Here is a 25341-nt window from a genome sequence, read left to right on the forward strand (position 1 = left end):
TTTTTAAACTGAAATGATAAAATGTTTTCAGTTTTTTTTTTTTTTTTTAAAAAGTGAAAACAACCAGATAAGAGTTGGTAAGTGGACCTGTCTCTGTAGCATCCACACTCTGGAAGAACTCTTGTTATAGTATGATGACAACTGAAGTAAATGTGATTTAAACTTACTTTACTGAATCTAATGTAAATACAATTTTAACATAAAGTCATAATATTAAGCAAAACTAGATCATATTATATATAAACATATGAGATTTATTTTACTGATTAGTAACTATAATGCCCAGTATACCCTAATATCAATTGCTGTGAAGCCTCTTTAGTTTAGCATTAGTTCAGTTTACTCAATCCTAATTTAACAGATGAATAAAAATAAAATTAAATGAATAATTATTAAAATAACTTTGAAAAATCACGAGAGCTTGCACACTAGAATATCAATAATTATGAATACATTTAGAGGAAAATAGTAGAGTGACAAAAAAAAAAAAATACATTACAAAGCATGGGCTCTTTCCTCCAGCTTTGAGTCCAGTGCAGATCATGTTCTCTGTAACCCTGACCAGCCCAAAGTCATCATTGTAACATTGGCACTCATTGTTTCCCACTACTGGCATATTTACCTCCTGCAGGGTGTCAGGGAAGGTTGAGCTACCTAATTTCAGAGACATTTCAGAGTTAAGGAGTTGTTAAGTATTTAAGTGTCATTATAGTGACAAAGGTATTACTGCTCTACTGCTATGAATCTTTTAACTTACTAGTTACACCAAAACCAGTGACCCAGCTGCTGGTGCCATTGTTGAAAGTGCTGTTTTCTGAGGCTAAGCACATCAAAGTATTTCAAGTTAGTACTTCAGTACAGGGCTGAAACCCAGTGCTGGGTTTCAGTGAAGTGCAGGTTTTGGATTTTTTTCTCTAATTCAGTTAGTTTTAATTAGATTTTGAAGTGGTTTTGCTTGTTTTTATTCTTTCTTTAATGCTTATTTTTAGTTTAGTTTTCATCTAGATTAGCACAAAGATAAAATAAACATTAACAAGAAACATAATTACATATGTTAAATTTGGGGTTTCAAAAATGAATTTTGGAAATTGAAATGTGTTTTTTGGAATCGGACACATTAGATTTTATTTATTTTTTTAAACTTGTGTGGTTAAGGTTTAAGGGCACAACTTAAGCACATACTGTACATCCACTTGTACTTGCTAAAGACACACATAACTACACACAGTAAGTGCTCTAAGTTTCTGATCCTTTGTGTGTCTTCTGAGGAGCTCCATGGGAATTGACAAAGCAGGAAATCAAACTTCCGTTTCCAGTGTTTCAGATTTAGTTTGGGGAATCTTCAGGGTTGGACTGTATTTCCTTTCTGTGTCTGTAGCGATCCTCTATGGGTTTTCCAATTTCATCCCACAGCTCAAAGAAATGTTTGTTAGGAGAATTGGTCACTCTAGTAGGTACCTATCTTTTCTCCAGGTGTCTGACTAGTCCAGGGTGTACCCTGCCTCTTGACCCCCACAATCTGGAAATGAATTTGGTAAGAAAATCGAACTATGATTCTCTTTACTTGTTAAAAGTTTAATTTAAAAATAAATAAATAAATATAAGGCTATATTAAGGTTTTTATACTTTCGTCTCATTGTTTTGGTTTCATGACCCAAAAACTTTGCTTTTTCGTTCAGTTTTATCTTTATGATCATTACATTTTCCCTGATGTGAGAAATAAAATGGTAGAAAGGAGAAAATGTATCCAGTATTTGGGAAATTCTTTTGTTATAGCAGTTGAAATGAGGAATAATAATGATGGTGCTGATATAATCTGTATTTGTTTGAAAATGGACATAACAAGTAATGCTTAATGGAACATTTTATTGCTCATCTACCAGTTGACCTACAGTCTGCTAGACTCAGGTACTTGAGATTTCATATCATCCAAAGTATCTTAGTTAAAAACAAAAATAAGTAGTAGATGAATTTTCCCATTAACTTCTACACTAATTCTTCCACCCGTTGTTGCCCCCTGTTGGCCATTATAAAGAATGCAGGTTTAGGCCACTTCTGCATTGGTTTCACTTTTCAGACCCAGACTCTCCATCGAACTTTTATAGGTGTCTAGTGTTGTTTCCTCTCTGCTGAATGTACAAATGGAAATTTGAAGATAAACATATTTTTGTAAGGGATGTGTCTGTGAAAGTGTTTCAATGTTTGCTCTACAGTTTGTGAGTGGAAAAAAAAAGTAAAGTAAAAAAAAAAAAATACAACACATGAAATCAGCTATTAAAATTTATAATATTTTAATCATTAAAATATCTGGATCCCAAAATTCCTTAACAACTGATTTGAAATTTATTTCTTAATGGGAGACAGACTCCTAACTTAGAAAATGATCAAAACGAATTAAGTCATGAAAGTATATTCGAAAAGTATAGCAATTCAGTATTTGTGAGGGAATTTAAAAAAAAAAGGTAAATATCTGACATTTTCAGACAAAATTATTTTGTGTTGAATATCTAATACTGCTCAGTGATTCAACTGTTTTAGTTTTTCCCTTTTAGTCTACTATGTAATCTTAAGTGATTCATTTATGAAAATCTTAATTTGTGAAGTAACTGGAAACTCAAGCTGTCCCATAAATCTTTTGGAGTAATAAGTGTGGTTTGACATTCACCTTACGGTCTTAGTGTCATAAAGAAAAATTACAGTAGTCAATACAGTATAAGTATTTCAAGATTGTACTTAAGTATAGAACTTGAATAAAGTTGTTGAGTTAAATTCCACCACTTCCAATAAACACATGGAGCAATGCAACAAGAACACACAGTGCAGTGAAGTGAGTGAAGTGGATCGGGTTTTCACCACTGCAAAACAAACTGTCACACGTGGTGGGACAAGTGAAGTCCAAGTCGCTGTCTGTGCCTGGAGAGGCGAAGGCAACAAAGCCTGGTGGTGTGCCAGTGATGGTGTTGCTGATCCATTTCTGGTAGCAAGACACGCGAGTGTAAACTCCGGGTCTCATAGGTAGGGCGCAGCCAACACCAAAACTCACAACTCCACTCTGGATCCAGATTGAATCTTTTTTTATCATGAGTGGTCCCCCTGAGTCTCCCTGTGATAGGAAATTGATAAAGTTAAGGTATCTTTTAGAGGTGGACCTATCTCAGTAATATCAATCCTACTGTAGCCTGAATCTCATCAGCATCAAGCTAACAGATTATTTATACATCTTACTGGCAGTTATGAAGAAGTTTCTAAATTGAACTGTGAACTATCATTGGATCAGTGGTGCAATTAGCCTGGACCTCTCAGCTGTGTTTGTCCTGTTGCCAGTGTTGAGTGTAACGAGCTATAAAGTTATCTGCTGTAAACACATTGCATTTGTCTGTAATGCCCATTCACACACATTCATACTTTAATCACATTATAGTTACAATTGTTTTGTTACTTCATTTTAAAGTATCTTCAATTATCTGCGTGAATGATGGCTGGAATAAAAAAAATAATTAAATGTGCCTTTTTTTCATGCTCAGTGGTACTACAATCAGGTGATTTCAGTTTGTGTGCAGGGAGGAGGAAAATAAAGTGTGGAGCTGTCTATAACTTTTGGGGAGAGGCGACATAAAATTTACTTTTTTGTTACAGAGCGAAGAAAATCCACTGATGTTAAAGCTGAGTGTATGCCGAGCACAGCCAGCACCTGATCTTCAACAGTTAACAAAAGCAGGGGTGAGTAGTTTTAGCACTGTACCCACCATATCAATCTATACGTGTTTCTATAGCGTAATTCTGCAGTTAATCTTCATTATGAAGGACTCTTTTGGTTGTTTTTTTCAACTTTGCTGTCAGCTTTTGGTTCAAACTAAAAGAAAGCACTTATGTAGGGTAGTGACCGAAAGAATAAGATCGCGAATACAAGCGGCAGAAATGAGTTTCCTTCGAAGGGTGGCTAGCCTCTCCCTTAGAGATAAGGTGAGGGGTGCGGCCATCCGGGAGGGGCTCAGAGTAGAGCCGCTGCTCCTCCACATCGAAAGGAGCCAGTTGAGGTGGCTCGGGCATCTGATTAGGATGCCTCCTGTCCGCCTCTTGGGTGAGGTGTTCTGGGCATGTCCCACCAGGAGGAGGCCCCGTGGTAGACCCAGGACACACTGGAGGGATTATATCTCTCGGCTGGCCTGGGAATGCCTTGGGGTGGAGGAGGAGGTGGCTGGGGAGAGGGAAGCCTGGGCTTCTTTGCTTAGGCTGCCGCCCCCGCGACAAGGCCCTGGATAAGCGGGAGAGAATGGATGGATGGATGGATGGACTTATGTATCCTCATTAGGAATGAAATTTTTGTTGGTGTGTGGGACTGTAACCTAACCTAACATTTATATTTTTATCTGGTAATTATATGACAGTGCATCTCAAGTCATGTTGCAGTAATGAAACAAATAGTGGAAAAATTACTTTCCTTAGTGAATAATGAATTAATGCATTACTTTTTAAAACGTAGGTAATAATGTGTGTTGGGAAGGCAGTGAGTGTAGGTGTAGAGAGACATCTAGTGGTGAAGGTAGTGAAGCGCATACTTTACGTCACAGTTGTGTAATGCTTTAGTGACTAAAGTTTAGTCAGTCAGGCTAGTGATGGGAATTCCAGCTCTTTTCAGAGAGCCGGCTCTTTAGGCTCGGCTTCCAAAGAAGAGCCGGCTCTTTTGGCTCCCAAATGGCTGCTTAGATTTTAATTAAAAAAAAAAAAAAGTGTAAAATGAATTACTAATGTAAAAACATACATTAGGCCTATATCAAACATTTCTTTATATACTCAACATATAATAGAGTGCGTCAAATACAAATTATAAAACAAAAGATTGGAACTCAGGGAAAAAACAAGGGCCTTTGAGGAGGTGATCCTGTTTCTCCTGCCTGATGACCTGCCCTGTTTTGTTCTTCTAATTACACTGAGGGATGAACAATTCGTATACAGTATACCTATGTAGGTTGTTTGTGCAGCCTGCTCAGACCCGTCGCTATGGGCGGGCCCTAGGGGGCCGTGCCCGCCCACTGATACGCTTGGGCCCGCCCACCCAAGCCACATCACTAATCAAGCTAATGATAGTGGTGCCCCCCTGCTGGATTTCATAAGCCCCCCTTAAGACTGAGATCTGGCGACGGGACTGAGCCTGCTTGATATTAAATTTTAAATTTGCAGTCTACACTCTGTCTATCAGAATAATCCTTTAACGCCAGGCGATCGCTGCAAAATCGCAGGTTTCCTGACCTTACAAGGCGCGAACAGCTGATTAAGACATAGGCTCATGGCAAAGTCAGCTGGTCAAAGGAACTTGATCAGCTGGCTTTTCACCTTAACTACGCTACCATTCGTGCTATCGAAAAATTTTAAACGGTTCCTGAAAGCTCAGAAATTACACTTCAGTCATGTAGTAGTATTACTTAGTATTTGTGACCGGAAGTCCGCAAACGCCGGCACTTTTGAAGTACGCTGTGTCTCGTTCGACATGTTTGGAGGTATAAGGTTAAAATGTGTCCAGTCTTTCCTACGCTTTCCGTCACTCATTTTCCTCACCGTTCTCGTGTGTAGCCTCTATGTAACTCGCAACTTCCTCTGGCTCTTTCCTGTCTCAGAGCGCATTTTGCAGGAGCCCCTCCCTCTCTGGTGTTTGTTTACTCACTGCGCAGTGTGTCCGTGGTCCCTCCCCTCCCGCTCAGTGTAGACCAGTGATTCTCAGGTGCCGTTTACACGAGACCGTTTTCATTTTGAAACGGTGTCGTTTTGATGCGTTTCGGCCTTGCGTTTACACGACAACGGTGTCGTTTTGATGCGTTTCGCCCTTCTGTTTACACGACAACAGAGTGAAAACGATGTGTTTCAGAAACGGGGTCCAGAGTGGAGCGTTTCAGAAACGCACCGGCTTGCGTTTTCGTGTAAACACTTGAAACCGGGGTGATTTGAAAACGCTCGACTCGCACATGCGCACTATGGTTGCGACGGCCAGTTTTTCGCGCACGCGCAAACTGATAAACAGTACTCGCGGATTCACGAGTGTTTCTTATGCTTTTCCTGTGTTTTTACCGTTTTGTAATTCAGCGTTGTGTGCAGCAGCGATCCAACCTCATCATCTGTCCACACAAAACCTCTCACATTGGCCGTTTTGTAAGTAATGAACAATTTGCCGCACTACCTACTGTGTCACTCCACGCATGCGCGTCTTGCGTAAACAAACTGCAAAGAGAAAACCAACGCCAACTTGTGGCCTGGCATGGGAACTACATCGTTTTCATCGTTTCACATGTCCTCGTGTAAAGGCGGATCGTTTCTGAAACGCCATCGTGTAAACGAAAGGCTGAAACGCATCAAAACGACACCGTTTCCAGTGAAAACGGCTTCGTGTAAACGGCACCTCAAATCCAGGCCTCATGGCCCAGTGTCCTGCAGGTTTTAGATGTGTCCCGTATCCAACACACCTGAATCAAATATAGAAGTCATTAGCAGGACTGCATACTGAGGAGGTAATTCAGCCATTTGATTTGGGTGTGTTGGATCAGGGACACATCTAAAACCTGCAGGACACTGGGCCATGAGGCCTGGATTTGAGAATCACTGGTGTAGACGATCATATGCTACCATTCATCTTAACCAATCACGTGTGGCTTCCACAAAAAAAAAAAAGGAAACGAACGAAAAGATAAAAGAAACGGCTCACTATCGGGAGCCGGCTCCCGTCGTTCACTTCAAAGAGCCGGCTCTTCGAGCCGGATCATTCGCAACCGACCCATCACTAAGTCAGACACGGAGCCAGCCATGTTAAGTAGCGAGCTTCCGACGTGTGCGTAAATGACGAAATGTAAGTTTAACCTGAAAGGAACGGTATAGCCAACTGTTATAGGTTCACTGCTGTAGTTATGCTATGTTTGGTTCATGTGTGACACTATATGTTATTGGTTATAATGTTTATGGTTGTCTACTTTTACACGCTAATGCTAGCTACATCTGGTATAGATTCAAGAAGTTTATTGTCATGTACACCGCAAAACACTGTGGTTATGCTGAGCAATGAAATTCTTACTTGCGACTGCTTTACAAACAATTGAAATAAGCAACTAAGTTAAAATAGTGATTACATGCTAATGCTCACTCTAGCTACTTCAGGTACCGCGATTACAGTGGAACTTTGTTTATTATGAGAGTTATGAATGCTAAGCTAATGTTATCTGAAGTCAGTTATCCGGGGTGAATGTAACATTCTGAGCGAACATTCTGAGTGGTGTAGTTTGTATGAATTTCTGATGTTTATTCCTTTCCTTTGTAGACTACACCCCTACATACAGAGACCCTGCCTTCTACCCAATCCTCTCCTATGCATGCCTTCTCAGTGTATCAGTGTCTGTACAGTGCAAAGATGCTTTTCATCTGTTTATCATTAAAGAGCCTGAAATCTCTATTGGCATCCTGTTTGTGCTCCTTACCAGCACCCTGAGGGGATATCACCAGAATCCTTACTGGTACAGTGAACCTCACATTAGAGCTAGTGAATAATATGTAATACATAACTTTGTTGACTAACACCGCCATTGCTGGCTTTTGTTAATTGTATCCCATGCAGTAAGTCTGTCCTGAAAATCTAGGATTTTATTTGCATGTTATTGCATGGTCTATTGATGCATTGTGCTAAACAAGCTTATTAGCTTTAGTTAAGAACTTAACCCTCCACCCTCTCCTCAAATTATGGCTACTTTTAATTCCTAAAAAAAAATATAAAAAACCAGTAATACAAAGTATGACTAACAGTGATACACAATCTTCATGGCAGTTGATAAAGCATTACATAACAAGTAAACAAAAAGTGGACATTACCTGACATGAATCCTTCCCACCAGCTTTCAACCCAGCACAGATCATGTTTTCTTTGACATCAGTGACATCTTTATAGTAGCATTTGCACTCTCTGTTTCCCACTATTGGTACATTCACCTCCTGCAGGACGTTTGAAGGCGAACCACCATCTAATTGGAGAAATTTCAAATCTAAGAGCCAACTTAATTCATATAGCACTTTAAAAACAGCGGGTGCTGACCAAAGTGCTTAACATTAAAAACATAATAAAATATGAAAGCATTAACAAAAAAGGAAGCCAGGATCATTATTTTCTTTTGGCTCCTTCCTTCATCATCTGCTTCCATCTCACCCTATCCCTCCTCTGTCACACCAACCTACAGGTGCTGGTCATAAAATTAGAATATCATGAAAAAGTTGATTTATTTCAGTAATTCCATTCAAAAAGTGAAACCTGTATATTATATTCATTTATTACACACAGACTAATATATTTCAAATGTTTATTTCTTTTAATTTTGATGATTATAACTTACAACTAATGAAAATCTCAAATCTTTTGGACAACTGTCGAGTGAGCAGTCTTCCCCATAATTGTGTAGCCTACAGAACTAGGCTGTGAGACCATTTAAAGGCCTTAGCAGGTGTTTTGAGTTCATTAGCAACCTCAATTAACATTGAACCTTTTCACAATATTCTAATTTTCTGAGATTGAATTTGGGGTTTTCATTAGTTGTCAGTTGTAATCATCTAAAATATCTAAAATCAGCTATAATCATCTAAGACAAACATTTGAAATATATCTGTCATGTAACGTCTGTGTGGCAAGCAGGAAGGAGAACCCCAATGCAGGACACGCCAGGCAAAGGTAAAAGGTAATTCCACTTTATTTACAGGTGCTGTACAAAAAGCTGGACTAGGCAGAGCTAGTGGCAAAACTCAGTGCAATAAATACCAGACTTAATTCAAAGACAGAACAGGACACACAGCAGGCGAACATATGAAGTCGAAGACAACGACACGACAACAGGCACTGGAAACACAGGACTTAAATACACAGGAGGGCTAATGATGGAGGTGGAAACAGGTGGTAACACAGGGGACGCTAATAACACTGACGAGACCAGGGGAAGCAAAACTGAACACAAGAGACAGGGACTGGACGACTATCAAAATAAAACAGGAAGTAAGACGATGGAACAGAGACACAGACCTGACACAGAATACAGGGAGAACACCAGGGACTAGAAATAACAATTAAATCCCACAACCAAAAGAAACCCAGAACAGAACAGACAAAATGCAGCAAAACAAAAACACACAGGGTCCAAAGGTACCCGGACCATGACAATATCAGTCTCTGTGTAATGAATGAATATAATATACAAGAGTCACTTTTTGAATGGAATTACTGGAATAAATCAACTTTTCCATGATATTCTAATTTTATGACCAGCACCTGTACATGTCCTCCTACATCCATGAATCTCCTCTTGTGATCTTCCTCTTTTCTTACTGCCTAGCCACTATGTCCTCTCTCCATCCTGTACACATCTCCACCTTGCCTCTCTAAATTTACCTCCATCCTGAGCTGTCCCTCTGATGTACTCATTTCTAATCTTGTGCATCCTGGTCACTCCCAATGTAAAGCTTAGCATTTTCAGCTCTGCCACCTCCAGCATGGCCTCTTGTTTTTTTGTTAGTTAGCACAATTATTGTAAAATAAAATGCATTTTTTGTAACTTACCAGTTGTATCACCAAAACCAGTAACCCAGCTACTGGTCCCATTGTAGAATGTGCTGTTTCCAGAGGCTAAGCAGATCGGCTGAATGTAGTCTGTGAAATTCACAGGAGCTGACAGCTTCAGAAGACAGATGTCATTCTCAGATGTAAAAGGGTTGTGGGCAGGATGGCAGACAATCTTCTCGATTGTCCTAGTCACAGCATTTGGGTTTAAACCTAACTGGTTGTGGTGGCCCAGATGGACCTTTGTGAAGAGGAGATCCAAACTTGACAAAAAGGGAAAAAAGTTATTTTTACAGCAACTTAGGCTACGTTCACACTGCAGCCCGAAGTGACCCAGTTCCAATTTTTTTGCCCTCATGTGACCTGTATCCAATCTTTTCACAATAGTCTGAACAACACAGATCTGATTTTTTCAAATGCAACCCAGGCCACTTGGATATGTGGTCCTAAATCCAATACGTATCCGACCTGCACGTCATTGATACTCGATAAACGTCACTATTCTGCATCCCGTTACGTGGATGCAGGAAGGAAAACAAACTTACTTCCGTAAACACTGAGCACGTTTGGTACGAGTGACATTATCGTGTCCTCTATTGCGCATGCGGGACACTTAGGTGTGTCTGCAGTTCACACACAGATCACATTGAAGTCACATATATTTGGAAATGTGAATGATCACGCAAAAAAAATCAGATTTCACAAAATATCGGAATTGGGTCACTTCAGGCTGCAGTGTGAACGTAGCCTTACATCATTGTCACCACAGTAATAGATGGTTGTGTGATGCTTGTATGTGAACACTTATTTAAGGTCTATAATTTTTGCTGTTTTCAAATAGTGAATATCCAAAGTCAAAGAAAATTTAGCTTCATCACCTTTATATACAAATTTTAATTCTTTTGTGTCTCTGCATGTGTTTCTGTCTGTTAGTGTTATACAATGAGCAATACAGATGTGCACAGTTGTTGTTTTTTTTCTCAGTATTTGGGCAAAGCCAGATTAGGAAGTTCTACATTTAAGCTATTTGAGCTAAGCTAAGCTAAAGAGCTCCTGCATGTCACTTTACTTTTGATGGAAAGGCATGAGTGGTATTAAGCTTCCCATCTGATTCTTGGTGTGATTTGGTGTGGTCAGGCTGATCTGATTGCGGCTCATCCATGTTTTACATTAGCCAGATACACGACACTACCAGCTGTGAATAGGGTCTCAGTGTGAACTCGTTCCATGATTAGAACTTAATATAAAACCAACAGTGCTTAAAAAAAAAATGCATGATTACAGTTTTGCTAACCTGAAATCTAAAGATGTTAAGTCTATAATCCGAATGGTTCCAAGTTTTCTTTTTCTTTGTTTGTTTGGTTTTTTTTGGCAGTCAAAATTTTCAGAAAGGCAGTGAAAAAACAACTTGTTTATAAGAAAATATTAACCTCAATGAGCAGTAATAGATATATGTAACATCATCCATCCATTTTCTTACACAACAGTCTGGACCAACTGTGAACCTTCTTGCAGTGAGGGAACAGTTGCTAACCACCACACCACCATGCAGCAACATTATTGTCAATAAAAATGTAAACATGCAACAGTGACTCACAATGAACTGCAGTGAGCAGCTGTCAGAACCCACTGGTTGGTTATTAGGGACCCTCCACAGGAAGAACTGCCAAAAGTGAATAAAGCGACCTGCCAGGGCCAACTTCCTGGGGTTGCATCTTGACCTCCTACAATTCTGACATTTTTCACAGACCTTCCACATGCTGAAAATTTTTTTTTAAAAAAGAGACAAAAATTTAAACAGTGAGTACAATGATCACAGCCAAATATTCTTCATCTTGTTATAATAGAGTGCAAAGTTCTGCTGGGAAATGTTTTCTGTCAATTTTATTTTTAGGATGTCAACCCACCAAAACATTTTTTGCAGACAAAGCACACACCACCACAACAAAGGTATTTAAAGATGTCAGTGCCTTCTCCTGGCATTTCAGTGCAAAACTGCTCAGGAAAGGCTCAAGGAACTTAAAAAGAGTTTCATACTTCTCAGAACCAATCGAGTGTCCGTGGAATGCTAAGGCAAGCCTTAGTGGACCCAAAGTATCCACAGCCAACATTAACACAAAGGTGACCTACATGCGCTTTACTACCAAAAGTATTTGTCTGTGTGCCTTCACACACTTACGAACTTAAGTGACATCCCATTCTTAATCCATAGAGTTTAGTATGATGTTGGCGCACCTTTTATAACTGTTCTGGGAAGGCATGAGATTATACACTATATTGCCAAAAGTATTTTCTTGTGTGCCTTCACACACATATGAACTTGAGTCACATCCCATTCTTAATCCACAGGGTTTATTAATATGTCGGCCCAAGTTTTGCAGCTATAACAGCTCCAGCTGTTCTGGGAAGGATTAAGAGTGTGTTTATGGGAATTTCTGACCATTCTTCCATAAGGGAATTTGTGAGGTCAGACAGAGGTTTATAATAAAAGACTTAGAGCACTTCTTTATCGCTTAAACAAATGAGAGTATGGTCTACTGTCTACAGCTGAAAGGAGGAAATACAAATGGTGAAACTTGAAGCTTGAAGAATTTGTTCTTGTATGCTTACCAGGCTGCTGTGAAAGACCGTCTGAAAATTGGACAACAGAGATAACCAGTTAAGCCAGTGTTTTGGAAATCATGATTTGTATTGTCAGTATGTGTCAGAGAGAAAGCAAAGATGTAACAGTTCAGGTTGGACTTACACACAGAACTTTTTAGGAAAACTCAGTTCACATTATGGTAATGTTGATTTTGTCAAGAAAGTTAATGTTTTGAGACATACTAAAACTGTACAGTACAGTTTATTTTTTCAAAATAACAAATTCATGCATGTTAGATATTACATTGTTAAAACACATTATATTATATTATATTATATTATATTATATTATATTATATTATATTATATTATGTTATATTGATGAGAATTACATTACAATGCTCAAAAAAGTTCTTTGCAATTTTTAATTTATTTTGTTTGCTAACCAGTCAAATGTTTTGTGATTTACACCAGTGCTTGCCCACTTATACTCGTCATGTATCCCCATAAAGGGATTAGTGTATCCTCCTGAGATCAAATCAGGCATCTTTCGCTTGCTAGAGGAAATTGTAAGCCACCATGCAAACCATCATAGAAAGTTTTAGAAACACCAGTCACAACTGTGGTTAACAACTCAGTTAATAAGCAGTTAGTAAATATAATTAATACTTTAGCAAGGCTAAACTGAAGGTTAACTATAAAATGACACTGTTTATTATTGGGTTACTTATTATTTTAAACAAAGAAAGAAAATTACTTGCTGAATAGTTTAGAAAATATGTATATAAAAGAATGCAGCATCTATTCTACCATCTCCATCTTACAGTAACTTACAGGGAATATCACAAGTGGGCTTTTTAACAGTATCCAGAGAGGTATAATAGGTAATAAGAAAAAATGTGTAATACTTAAAACAAAAATCCAACTTTCTTACTCACCTTTGCATAAAAGAATGATCATCACAGAGAAACAGCACAAAACCCACTGGTGAGCCATTATTAATCACACCTGTTTTAATTTGACTTCAGGGATTAAATACTGAGACTGAGCTCCACCCACAGGCTCATATGTCTAAACTTGGCCTTTCCCTCACTGACCACTGAACTAACAAAAGCAACAAATGACAAAGGAGTAGGTCAAACAAGCTGGGCTTGATGCTCGTATATGAAAACAATTTATACTTTTAAAAGCTGCACACAAAGAATCCTGAGGAACAGTCTTTCTTCAGCCAACACATAGATATTGGTGCAAATATAAGACCATATCAACTTAGTAAAATATAAAGCAAGGTAGTGCTTTCATTTTTTCATTTCATTTTTTAAAATTCAATCAACATACAAATAATTCTTATAAAAACCAAAAGAAAAATCATGAATGAAAAGGAGCAGAAAGAAGTATAAACTTATAATATCTGCCCCTCATTCACACACACACACACACAAAAAAAAAATAAAAAATTTAGCTATTCAGCTTGGAAGACTGTTACTGGCATATTTCAAATACACAAAATTACAGTATACACAACAAAAAATACAAAACAACTTATTCAATACCATATCGCTTCATCATAATAATTTTCAATTTTCTTTTAAATATAGAAAGAGATTGAGATTGTTTTATCTCACTGTCAAGATTGTTCCATAAATTGACACCTTTAACTGAAATAGATCTTTCCATAGTCATAGTTCTAAATCTTGTTTTTTTTAAAACTTCAGTTCCTTTTAGATTATATTTAATTTCTCTTTTAACAAATCTATGTTGAATATTGTTTATTAATTTTTTTATGCACTTTGTACATTAATTTTAAAATATTGTATTCTATCAATTCATTAAATTTCAATAAATTTAGTTGTATAAATATTGGATTTGTATGATCTCTATATCCACTATCATTTGTAATCCTAACTGCTCTCTTGTGTAAAAGAAGAATCGAATCTATATTCAGTGGGTACGGAAAGTATTCAGACCCCTTTAATAACAGTTGTCATATGATCAACCATTTTACATTTTAAATTTGCATTTATATATAGGGCAACCCCTCCTCCTCTTTTATCAATTCTATTTACATAATATAATTGATAACCATCAATCTGAACTTCATTTATATCAGTTTGCTTTAACCAGGTCTCAGACACTGCAAATAAAACTTTTATGCAATTGATTTAAATAGTACATTATTTTTACTAGGTTACAATTTAGACTGCAACTACTGAAATGAATGATAGTGTTCCGTCCATCACAGGAGCTATAATCTTATTAAATTCTTCTTATGTATAATATTTACATTCACTTGATACAGGAATAAATACATTATAATCAATATCCTTCTCTAGATCATAAATCTTATCTTTAGTTTCATCAGATGTATTCGTACATTTGTCCATAAAGAAATGTGTTAATCCATCTAATATGTTCGTCTAACCTGGTTCCTCCCGTGAACCTTCGTCCTTAAACCGCCTGCCCCTCTCAGTTGCAGGCTTCATCCTCCCGTGTCTTCCTCTTTTTTTTTTTTTTTTTAAAGTTCTATCATATCCTTTATTATCTTCACTGAGCCAGCTTGGTCTTGGATCCATACATTCCCATTCCTTGTCCATGTTCCAATAATTTTCCTTTGTTTTCTTAACCTCCTCGCTTGTCTTGCTATATCCCATTTTTCTTTGTTAAATGTTCATTTTTATACACAGCCTTTCAGCCTTTTTGCTTGCATTAGCACATAATTTCTCTGCTTCCTACTAATAAATCTGACTGTAATAGTGGGTTTAGTTTTCTCAGACTTCCTCTGTATCGTGTGACAAATACATATTGCCTCACTTTGTATATTTATGTGTTGACTCTGAGGATAGCTCACCACCTGTTGCTCCAGAGATCTTCCCTCGGTGCATCCTCTGTTGTATCCACATTAGCTGTCGTTCTAGCATACGTTCGGTATGCTATGACTTACGACTTTGGTAAGGGACGCTTAACAAATAACGACATTTTCCAGAGCATACAAAGCGTACGACGGGGGGAGGGGGGTAACAGCCAGCGTATGCTTTTCAAATAGTTGACCGCCGCCGTCTGACCGCCAATGGCTGAGGCATCCACACCACTGCACCATTGCGTGGTGTGCAGCGATATGGCCTAAGGTCTGGCAGATCAGTTCAAAGGCCTCATTGAATTCTCTAAAATAGACCAGCATCGATTCACAAAAGGATTTATCTCTTACTAATGCATCTGCTCTTGTATAAGACACAATAACAGATTGTTTCTGATACTGTACAAAAGAAAAAAATCATAGACAAATCATATTATGTATGTTTGGAATGTTACACTTTTTCATACAGTAAATGCACCAGTGCTTCCTTCAATTAAATTCAATTTAGTTTTATTTATATTGACCCAATCACAACAACTGTCACCTTAAGCTGGTTCCACAGAAGATGTGCCTGAAAACTGAAGGTTCTGCCTGCCATTCTACTTTTAAGCTTTTAGGACAACCTGACAATAATGGATTACAACAGTCCAGCCCAAAAGATTTTCCAATTTTACAGATAATGCACAAAGGTAAGTAACCAGTCCTGCATATTTGCTTAATGTGCACTGAAGGACATATCCTGGACAAAAAAGACTTCAAGATTCCTCAAAGTTACTGGAGTCCAAGGTAATGGTCATTCACAGTTGAGCTGACTCTGATTGTAATGCAGTCAGTTATTATATCATATCCAAAAATTTTGATTGGTATTGGGTTGTGGTGGGAAGCCAAGCCAACTTTATTTATAAAGCAGTTTAAAAAACAGCAACCACTGGCCAAAGTAAAAATACATTACAAAAACAGAAAGTAAAATAAAGAGAATCAAAATTACAACACAAAATAAAAGCATCAATAAAATACAAGGCACAATTAAAGAAGTGAAATAGTAAAATAAAAATAAACAAAATCAACATCTCTGGCTGGGTCAAAAGGCAAGCAGAAGAGGTATATCTTAGCTAAAAACTAACAGCAATGAATTCCACAATTTCAGGAGCTACCACAAAAAAGCCCTGTCCCCAGAGCCATCCAAGTTTTTAGTTCCTCAAGACACAGAGTCTGTATGGAGCAGGCCTCCTTCTGATTTTGTGCTTTCTAAGAATGGAACCGAGGGGCAGAAGATACAGAAAAAATAGCAGAGGTCCAAGTATCGAGCCATGTGGAATCCCACATGAGCACATGGAGCAGAGGAAGAGCTAATATGATATAGACTAACACAAAAAGTTGTCTTAGCCAGGTACGATCTGAACCACTCCAGACCAGTGCCGTGAATACCTACACAATGCTCTAAACGAGATATTAAAATTCTACGATCCACTGTGTCAAAGTCTGAGAGAACTCGGATCACAGCAGCACAGATTCTGTGCTATGAAAAGACTTGAAACCAGATTGAAAAATCTCATGGTTATTTTTTTTTTAATTTAAAAATGGCTTTCAATTTGCTGTAAACAATTTTCACAGTTTTTGAAAGAAAAGGAAGCTTAGAAATAGGTCTAAAGTTGGATAACACGGTGGGATGCATTCTGGGATGTTGCACTGTAGCATATGTAAAAGGTTTAGGAGCCATACCTGAGGACAGGCTGCTGTTAATAACAACATGAACAGTTGTCCCTAAAACAGAAATAACCTGTTTAAAGAACTGAAGGAAGAAAAAGTCACAGACTCAAACTGGTAAAAAGCAGCAGAGCTGGGAACAGAGACTGAGGGATTAAAAGCAGGGGGTGATATATGAGCCCTAGCATTATTCACTTTATGCACAAAGAAGTTTAGAAATTTCTCTCATGCCTCAGGGAAAGGCTCAATTCAGAACAGTCTCAAAAAGCTTAAATAATAGACAAAGCTTGTGACAGTGGATCTAGACACCTACACGCAGTGTCTCAAAAAATCCTCAACCTTTGGTTTGTCAGGACAGGGTACATGTACATTAAAATCTCCAATAGTAAGGACTCGATCATATTTAGGCATGATTTCAGCCAACAATTCGGAAAAGTCACTTAAAAGGTTCTTACTGTATTTAGGTGGCCCATAGATCACAGTACATAGCAGTGACTCACAGCAATCCAGCTCAAATAAGATCAGTTCAAAGGTGGAGGAAGAGGACAATGGAGAGAGGTGTTTACATTCATACATTGTCCGAAAAACAGTCGCTATTCCCCCTCCTTGGCCTAATGTCCTAATGGGTGTGTTAAAACAACCACTGCTGAATTCACCCATGTCTACATCACACAGAGGAAGTCCAATCCATTAGAGATGAAGAAATCCTTAAGAATAAAAGCTGTGTTTGTGAGGGATCTATCATTCACCAGCTTAATCCTGACTGGAGCCAGCGGGACCAGGGTGTTAGCCTTCCAGGGATCCTGGCAGAGAGCCTGCAGGTTCCCAATATTTACCCATGTTGCCTGGGACAAGGAGAGAAGAGATGGTGGGGCTGTAACAGCTAAAACAGCCCTTCTGGGCCAGTGACAGGTACCAACCAGGTGTCCCTGGCATTTCCTCCGGAGACATGGAATCACATCGCGGCAAAGGTGATCAGGGATCTCTGACAAATACTGAGCAAAAGTTTCTTGGTCACCGTGAACTCTTGGTCACCGTAAACTTCACTCTGTCAGAAAGCCAAAGATCCAGGAGAGTTTCATGATCGTAAACCAGTAGAGCGTTGACATTTTGAGTACCATATTTTCCGGACTATAAGTCACACTTTTTTTCATAGTTTGGCCGGGTGTGCGACTTATACGTGAAATTATTAACACATTAACCAAAATACTCCAGCCACTTGACATCTCCGTGGACCGGTGTTGTGCGAAATTCTGTTCCCCCGTGAAAATCTGTTCCCCCTGTGTCGGGAGTGCCAACTGCAGTCAGAGAGGCGGATGCGACTGTCTTTACGGCGCTTCTGATCGATTTCTCGGTAAAATGACACTGTAAAAGACTTGCTCGTAAATTCATTTGTTCTCATGTCATGGAGGGGGAACATAATATTTTGGATGGCTGAAATATTTGGTTCCCCCTGTGTAACTTTGGCAAATAAAGAGCAATGTTTTCATATTCACAGGAGTTGTTGTTCTTGATGAGAGGAATAAACACTGTAAAAGACTTTTACCGAGAAACTGATCAGAAGCGCCGTGAAGACTGTCGGATCCACCTCTCTGGCTGCAGTTCACTCTCCCGAAACAGGGGGAACAGATTTTAACGGGGGAACAGAATTTCGCACAACACCTCATGTAGCTGAATGTGTTACGTTAATATACCATAGGCGTAACCCTGTTCGGCCTGTTCTTTAATCCATTATTATTTTAAATTGCCTTTCAAGATGAAATGTCTGTTCTTGGTCTCAGATTTTATCAAATAAATTTCCCCCCCAAAATGCGACTTATAGTCCAGTGCGACTTATATATGTTTTTTTCTTCTTTAATATGCATTTTGAGGCTGGTGTGACTTATACTCCGGAGCGACATATAGTCCGAAAAATACGGTAACAAGTGCCAAAAGCAGCACCAGTGCAAACAGAACAGGCAGTAACACACGGAACGCCACACACACCGGTACCATCACTACACCACCAGTTGGCAACATAGACCTCAATAATATATGACCTCAGTTATTTTGACCTAACCACTCAAGGTCTTCACTCTTTTACTTCTGTCAACCTTGACTCTTTCTTCCCTTTCACTTGCGACACAGAGACGGTCAGATACACCTAGTGATTGTGTTGGGGTCGTTACTTAAACAAAAAAGCTTATTACAAATTACTCGTAACTTTCCTTAAAAGTAATGAATTAACAATTGGAGAAAGTAATTTGTTACACTACTTTCGTGTTACTCCATAACATTACCTAAAATACATTGTCAGTGTTAATTAGTGAAACGGGTTTGTGTAGGCTACAGTCCCACATCCCAACACAAGGGCACACAAGATCTTGTAAGATTTAATGTTTAAGATGGAACACAAAGCCAACACAAAAAAAGTTTGAAAATCAGCACAAAGAGACAACAGCAATCACCACAGCAATTCTAAAATAGAAACATGTACAGAGACTGACTGCTCATCACTGCTTTTGTTAATGGTTGGTATTCACTCAGTGTTAACATCTCTCTGGGTTCTTTGCTAACTTTGTGTTAGCATGCAGATGCTTGCAAAGAGCCGATGTGTTAGCAGTATAGTCTGTGTCTTTCTGTCCTGGATGCAAGTTGCAGTTTACCATCATGCCCCTCCTCCTCTCTGCACACAAACTGACATCACTGATTATACTTAAATTCAGTTAAATTTTCAATTCAATCTTATTTGTTTAGTGCCAAATCACAACTGTGTGGAATTTTCATGTGCTCCCCATGTCTGCATGGGTTTTCTCTGGGTACTCCAATTTCCTCCCACAGTCCAAAGACATGCACTTACTGACCCCCCTGTGAGCAAGAATTTGGCGACAGTGGGAATTAAAAACTCCCTTTTAACAGGAAGAAACCTCGAGCAGAACCAGGCTCAGGGAGGGGTGAGGGGAGAGAGACAGAACAAAAGACATGCTGCAAGGACACAAAAAGGTGTCCTGATTTTTTTTCTTTCACCTGTTATGCAGGTAACTGAAGAACCTTTTTAATGCAAGTGTTGACATGAGTGTAAATGTAATGTGATTACCGAATTGAATACAGTATTCAGTTACTTTGGCTCATGTTACACCCCATACTGGTGTTTAGTCATTTTTGATTTTCACCACTTATGAGCTTAAGGTGTGCCTCATGATTAATCATACAACATTGTGCAGCAAAGTCCACAAGAAAACAAAGTAGGGGAATATGAAATTCAGGTGAGGAAAAGATTGACAGGAGGATGCTGTGATGAGAATAAGGTGAGGTTGATTGCAGCAGAATATGCGGTCGTCAGAGTTTCAGTAGTGATTCTGATTATTTGATGCAATCGCAAAGCCTTCTCATCCCTGTAAATCAAATGGTCTGCAGCAGAGGGAGAGTGAGTGATGATCAATGAATGGGGAAGTTTTCCTCTGTACATGAGTGTGTGTGAGTTGGAGGCAAAATGGATGGTGGCATGGAATTCGTTCAAAAACTGAACTCTGTTCTCATATTTTAACCATCCTGTTGTCATCATTTTTTTTTTGTCAGAAAAAAAATCATTTACATTCATTCAGTTTCTTAGAGCTTCAAATCAGTGCAGCTGAATGCCGACTGATGATGCATGTGTTTTTTTCCCCTTTTACTGATCAAAAGTGACATCATTCTGACTGAGAGGACATTTCATGTCTTAAGAATTATAATACATAAACTTATGTTTCACAGTAAGTTTCCAGACACACTGATGTAAAATCTCACGTAGGCTCACTGACACTCAGAAACTAATTTGGAGACTTGCTTAACCTGTCATGTTGTTCACATAGTAAGAAAAAAAAAATTATAGTTGGCAAGTTGAAGCTCATGGAGAGTGATTTCATTACTTTTTGATTTATAAGCCTTTAGTCACAAAAAAGTTCAAGTTCTTGTATTGACCTCAGATATTAAATCTGAATTTAAGAGACTTTGCTCTTGGAAGCATTAATGTGTAGAATTTATTGAAAATTACAGTGCAAAAGTCTTGAGCCACCCCTCATGTCTTTGTGTTTTCCTAGGAAAACGGGAAATAGATGCTGCCTCGAAGCAAAGGTCAAGGAGGAGGAGTAGCAGCAATGACAGTTAATATGACTTGGGGGTGTTGATTCATTTAAATCATATTCATTCTGTAGCCAGATTTCTGTTAGGCAGAATAAATCAATATATTGATCAATTATTAAATCGTTCACTAATTGGGACTTAGAAGCGAGAGACCTAATGTTTGCTGGATCCTATCCCAGCTGACATAGGGTGAGAGGCCGGGTGCACCCTGTACAGGTCACCAGCCTGTCGCAGGGCCAACACAGAGAGACAGGCAACCATTCACACTCACATTCACACCTATGGGCAATTTAGATTGACCAATTAACCTAACCCCATTCACTGTGTGTCTTTGGACTGTGGGAGGAAACGAGGATACCCAGTGAGAACTCACACAAACACAGGAAGAACATGCAAACTCCACACAGAAAGACCCTGGCAAGGTGGAATTGAACCTAGGTCCTCCTTGATTTGAGGCAGCAGTGCTAACAATCACACCACCATGCATTGTTTGTTTGTTTTCTTTTTTTTGTGCATCAGTGGACAGTAGATGGACCAACTGAAGAGTCATATGCATCTCTCAGGTCCTGTGACAGGTTTTTGCTGGATTTCTTCCTGTTTGTTAAGGACATGATTCATCTGTTATGGATAGTTACTTTAGGCCTGCCATTTCTTTTTGTGTCCTCCATTTGTCTAGTTCCCTCAAATTTTTGAGGACACACTGCACTGAGATATGCAAGTTTTCAACTAATAGATCTTTGAGACTCACTTTGTTGCTGCCAAAATACTATTTCATACCCACCAAACGGTTATCTTTGGCATCTTTCATAGATTTATCTAGAAAAATGGAAACACATGTGTTTTTGCAACAGGGCTGCTAGTAAGAACCTAAAAAAAATAAAAAATAAACTAAAAATAGTTCTTTGCTAAGTTGAGTTAAGGGGCTTTATAAACACAAAGGTTTGCCCTGAAAATGGTCAGTTACAAGGATTGAAAATGAGTGAAAAAGCAGCCAATGTCCAAAGAAAAACTTTCACCTTCAGAAAGTCTACTACTGCTCAAAACCACTTCAAAAATGGTAAGTCTGGCTTCTTGGAAGCAAACTATAAAGAAATGAGGAGTGGGTCAAAACACTGTACTGCATAAGCAAATAAATGGTGTGACTGAGCACAAAAGCAGTGAGTCAGAATTATACATTTAAAGGCACCTCAAGTTAAAAATAAGGAATTTAAAGTAATGGAAAATACCTACTGTAGGTGAACCTTCATCTAGATAGTGCATGCAGAATCAGTGTGTACTTGTACTTTGTTCCATCATGTATTGCAGAAATCAGCTCAAAGCACAGGTCAGTCAAAGAGTTTGTCAGACTTCTGCTGCTGTTCGACAGTAAGAACTCTGTCCCTGTTTGGCCAAACAGAAATAACAGTTTTGACTTGACTTACAACTTCAGCCACAGCTTTTGTGTGTGTTGATGTTTTGTTTTGTTTTTGTTTTTTTTATTAAAGCTGTTAAAATCTTTGTTTCATTGTGATTTTTATTCTTTTATTCAGAAAGGTAAATTCCACCACACTTTGTTCTAATACAAAACTGATTAATGCACAAATTCTAAGGATTTTATTTTTTTATTAGTTGCTCTTGAGGTTACAGTCATTTATGGCATAAACTCATCAGAGATTATAATGTCCCATTGACTGTTCCTTGACAAATATTCCAAGTCTTTGGAGATCCACTAACATTTTTTTCATAAAGCTGTCATTTGTGGTTTTATAGTAAATAGGTCTTACTGCATAGATTGCCTTTATTTTTGACGCAAATACACTTTTCCATCAAAATCGATAATTTGCCATTAAGAGCATTTTAACATGTAAGATTTAGCCTCTAACTCAGACTTACCACCCAAGATCACAGGACTTCTCAGATGAATTTCTAAGGCATGAAATTATCAGTGGAGAAATTACATTAACACTGACTGTCTAAACCACTTTTGTGGATCTCAAAAAGTATCAAAGTTACAAGGACTAAACCAGATCTGGATTTACCAGAGACCAGAATAAAACTAACAAATTTACTGAGAGGACACAAGTCAGAGCAGTCAAAGCATGAACTGAGAATTGTTTTGGTGTCTTTCTTTCTTTCTTTCTTTCAAGCAAGGCAGGCAGGAAGGTTCATCCAGAAGTCTTGTTTCTACAAGTTCCTCTTCAAGATTTTTTTCCCCACAGGTTTCTCTATACAGGATGGCAGCCAGCAGGAAACATCTGCACACAAGGAGAATCTGATTAAGTCTACAGCAAGGTAAAGAATATGCAAGAGTTCAAAACAATGAGCATGGCACCTGAGCCACACTATCGGTGCCGATCCAACAAACTGGCATTGTTTAAGACTAAAAAGAAGTAGGACATTAAGTAGGACATGAGTAGTCACAGGATTGTACGCAGGTGAGTGATTACCAGAATGCTTTCAGGTGTGCTAGTGGAGAAGCAAGTGAGCCAAGTGGAGACTCCACCTCTGAAACGCACAGAGTGAAGCACACATACACACCCACACACACACAGATCAGGGAGAGAACACAAGTGCAAAAAGAGGAGCGAAAGGTAGAAGGTGAGTCAGTACAGGAAGGCTAGAGGACCGTAACAATAAAGCTTTTAAAATGTCCTGTCACTATCAAAACATGTCCTGTCACTAATTTAATAAATATCAAGTCAATTAAACAATGATCAATAATAGTCATGTGTAGCATTATCAGTGTAACATCATCCAAAATGTAACATGGAATAGTGACTCACTGTAATAAGCAGCGAGCAGCTGTCAGCACCCACTGGTTGCATTTTGACCACCTATGATTCTGCCATTTTTCAAAAAGTGCTGCATGCTGACAAAAGAAAAGAGATGAGAGTTAAGCAGTGAGTACACTGATCAGCTACAACAGTAGAATCACTCACAGGATGGATGGATGGATGTAATAAAATACAATAAAATTCTGAGCACTGCCAGTCATGAAGAAGTTACCTTAAGATGTACCACCCACTTAAATTGCTGCCCATTTAGGATTAAACCCTCTGAAGATTAGTGATGACTCTTCTCATACTACAGTAGGTTGTGTAACTGTGATAAGGTGGAGAGACAACATTTTAAATCCATCAGGGTTTTTACACAACGAATCAACACTAAGCTGTAACAAGCTCTGCAGTTTGCAATATATAAGTGCAATGTTACTTTTGGTCAGTTCAGCATTCAGTAATTCATCCAAAATTCACCAGTGTTTCAGCCATAATTAACTGAGGTTTCACACATTTTATTTAGTCCTGGTTTGGTCTAAGTATTTGACTCTGGTGTTTTAGTTGGGCTTGCTGTTTAGTTGTACTTCAGCCCTACTGTTTTAGCCCTTCTCAACTGCTTCAGTCTAGTTTTGCTCTGGTCTGACCCAGTACTCATAAGTTTTAGTCTGTTTTTCTTTTCTTTCTTTTTTTTTTTTAGTTGGGCCCTACAATGAATTGTACTTTAACTTTCCTTTAATCATCTGCCTACTTCTGTTTTAATCATTATTAAGTAATTTCAATTGGTCCAGAATGAAGGCATTTTAGTCAGTGATATTTCAGACTCTTTTGTAAGACCAGTACTTTACTGGCTTTTTAGTTATTATTTTGTTTTGTGGTTTTATTTGTCAACTGATCACCACCTGGTGGTAAGTTGGATCAGCTTGGAGCTGGACAGACCTGGACCATGTTCCACATCTCCATTGTTAAAGCTGCTGCTCAGAGCTTTAGCGACGGTTGGTGCCTGTCGTGGTGGTAATCTCCAAACCAGATGGTAGAAACTGGAGCCACTGGACCCCAGAGGCAGCTGACAGGTACTGGCAGGCCACATAGAACATGGCTCAGGTGGTGGCCAAAGCAGAAACTCACTGTGGGAGGAGTTTAGTGATGCCATGGCAAGACGTTTGGACAGCCTCAAAGGGATTCTGGCAAACCACCAGACAACTCAGGAGAGTTGGTTAACTCCTTGGTGGCAGGGTCTCTGGGGTGGACAGATTTGCCCTGAGTTACTGAAGGGTCTGGATATTGAAGGGCTGTCGTGGTTGACACACCTCTGCAACGCCATGTGGAGATCTGGGGCAGTGCCACTGGATTGCCAGACTGGTGTGGTTGTTCCCATCTTTAAGAAGGGGGACCAGAGGGTGTGCTCCAACTGCTGAGGGATCACACTCCTCAGCCTATACCAGGGTGCTGGAAACCAAGGTACATTCATTAATTGAACCTTGGTGCCCTCAGAATCTCATCTCTGCATTTTGCAGATGATGCAGTCCTGTTGGTTTCATCAGGTGGTGGTCTCCAGCTTGCAATGGAATGGCTTGCAGCCGTGTATGAAATGGGTGGTATGAGAATTATCATCTCTAAGTCTGAGGCCATGGTCCTCAGCTTGGAAATGGTGGTGTGCCCACTCCAGCTCAGGGATGAGTTGCTGCCCCGAGTGGAGGAGTTTAAGTGTGATAAAGACAGCATGAAAGTGAAGCTGTTGATTTACTAGTCAATAACTAGTTAACTAATAT

The 25341-nt window shown here is 38.9% G+C and overlaps 1 protein-coding gene across 1 annotated transcript in view; it reads right to left on the bottom strand.

Annotated features, from left to right (window-relative positions):
* Positions 1-2044: 2044 nt before the first annotated feature.
* Positions 2045-25341, bottom strand: part of LOC115797014 (transmembrane protease serine 9-like) — a 47867-nt gene continuing 24570 nt past the window's right edge. The window contains exons 10-11 of the mRNA XM_030753500.1: positions 2877-3103; positions 2045-2129 (exon numbers count right to left, since the gene is read on the bottom strand). Of these exons, the coding sequence (XP_030609360.1) occupies positions 2045-2129; positions 2877-3103 (312 nt within the window). The remainder of the gene's footprint in view (positions 2130-2876; positions 3104-25341) is intronic.

This window comes from Archocentrus centrarchus, chromosome 18, assembly GCF_007364275.1.
Source record: "Archocentrus centrarchus isolate MPI-CPG fArcCen1 chromosome 18, fArcCen1, whole genome shotgun sequence".
Lineage (NCBI taxonomy): Eukaryota > Metazoa > Chordata > Actinopteri > Cichliformes > Cichlidae > Archocentrus > Archocentrus centrarchus.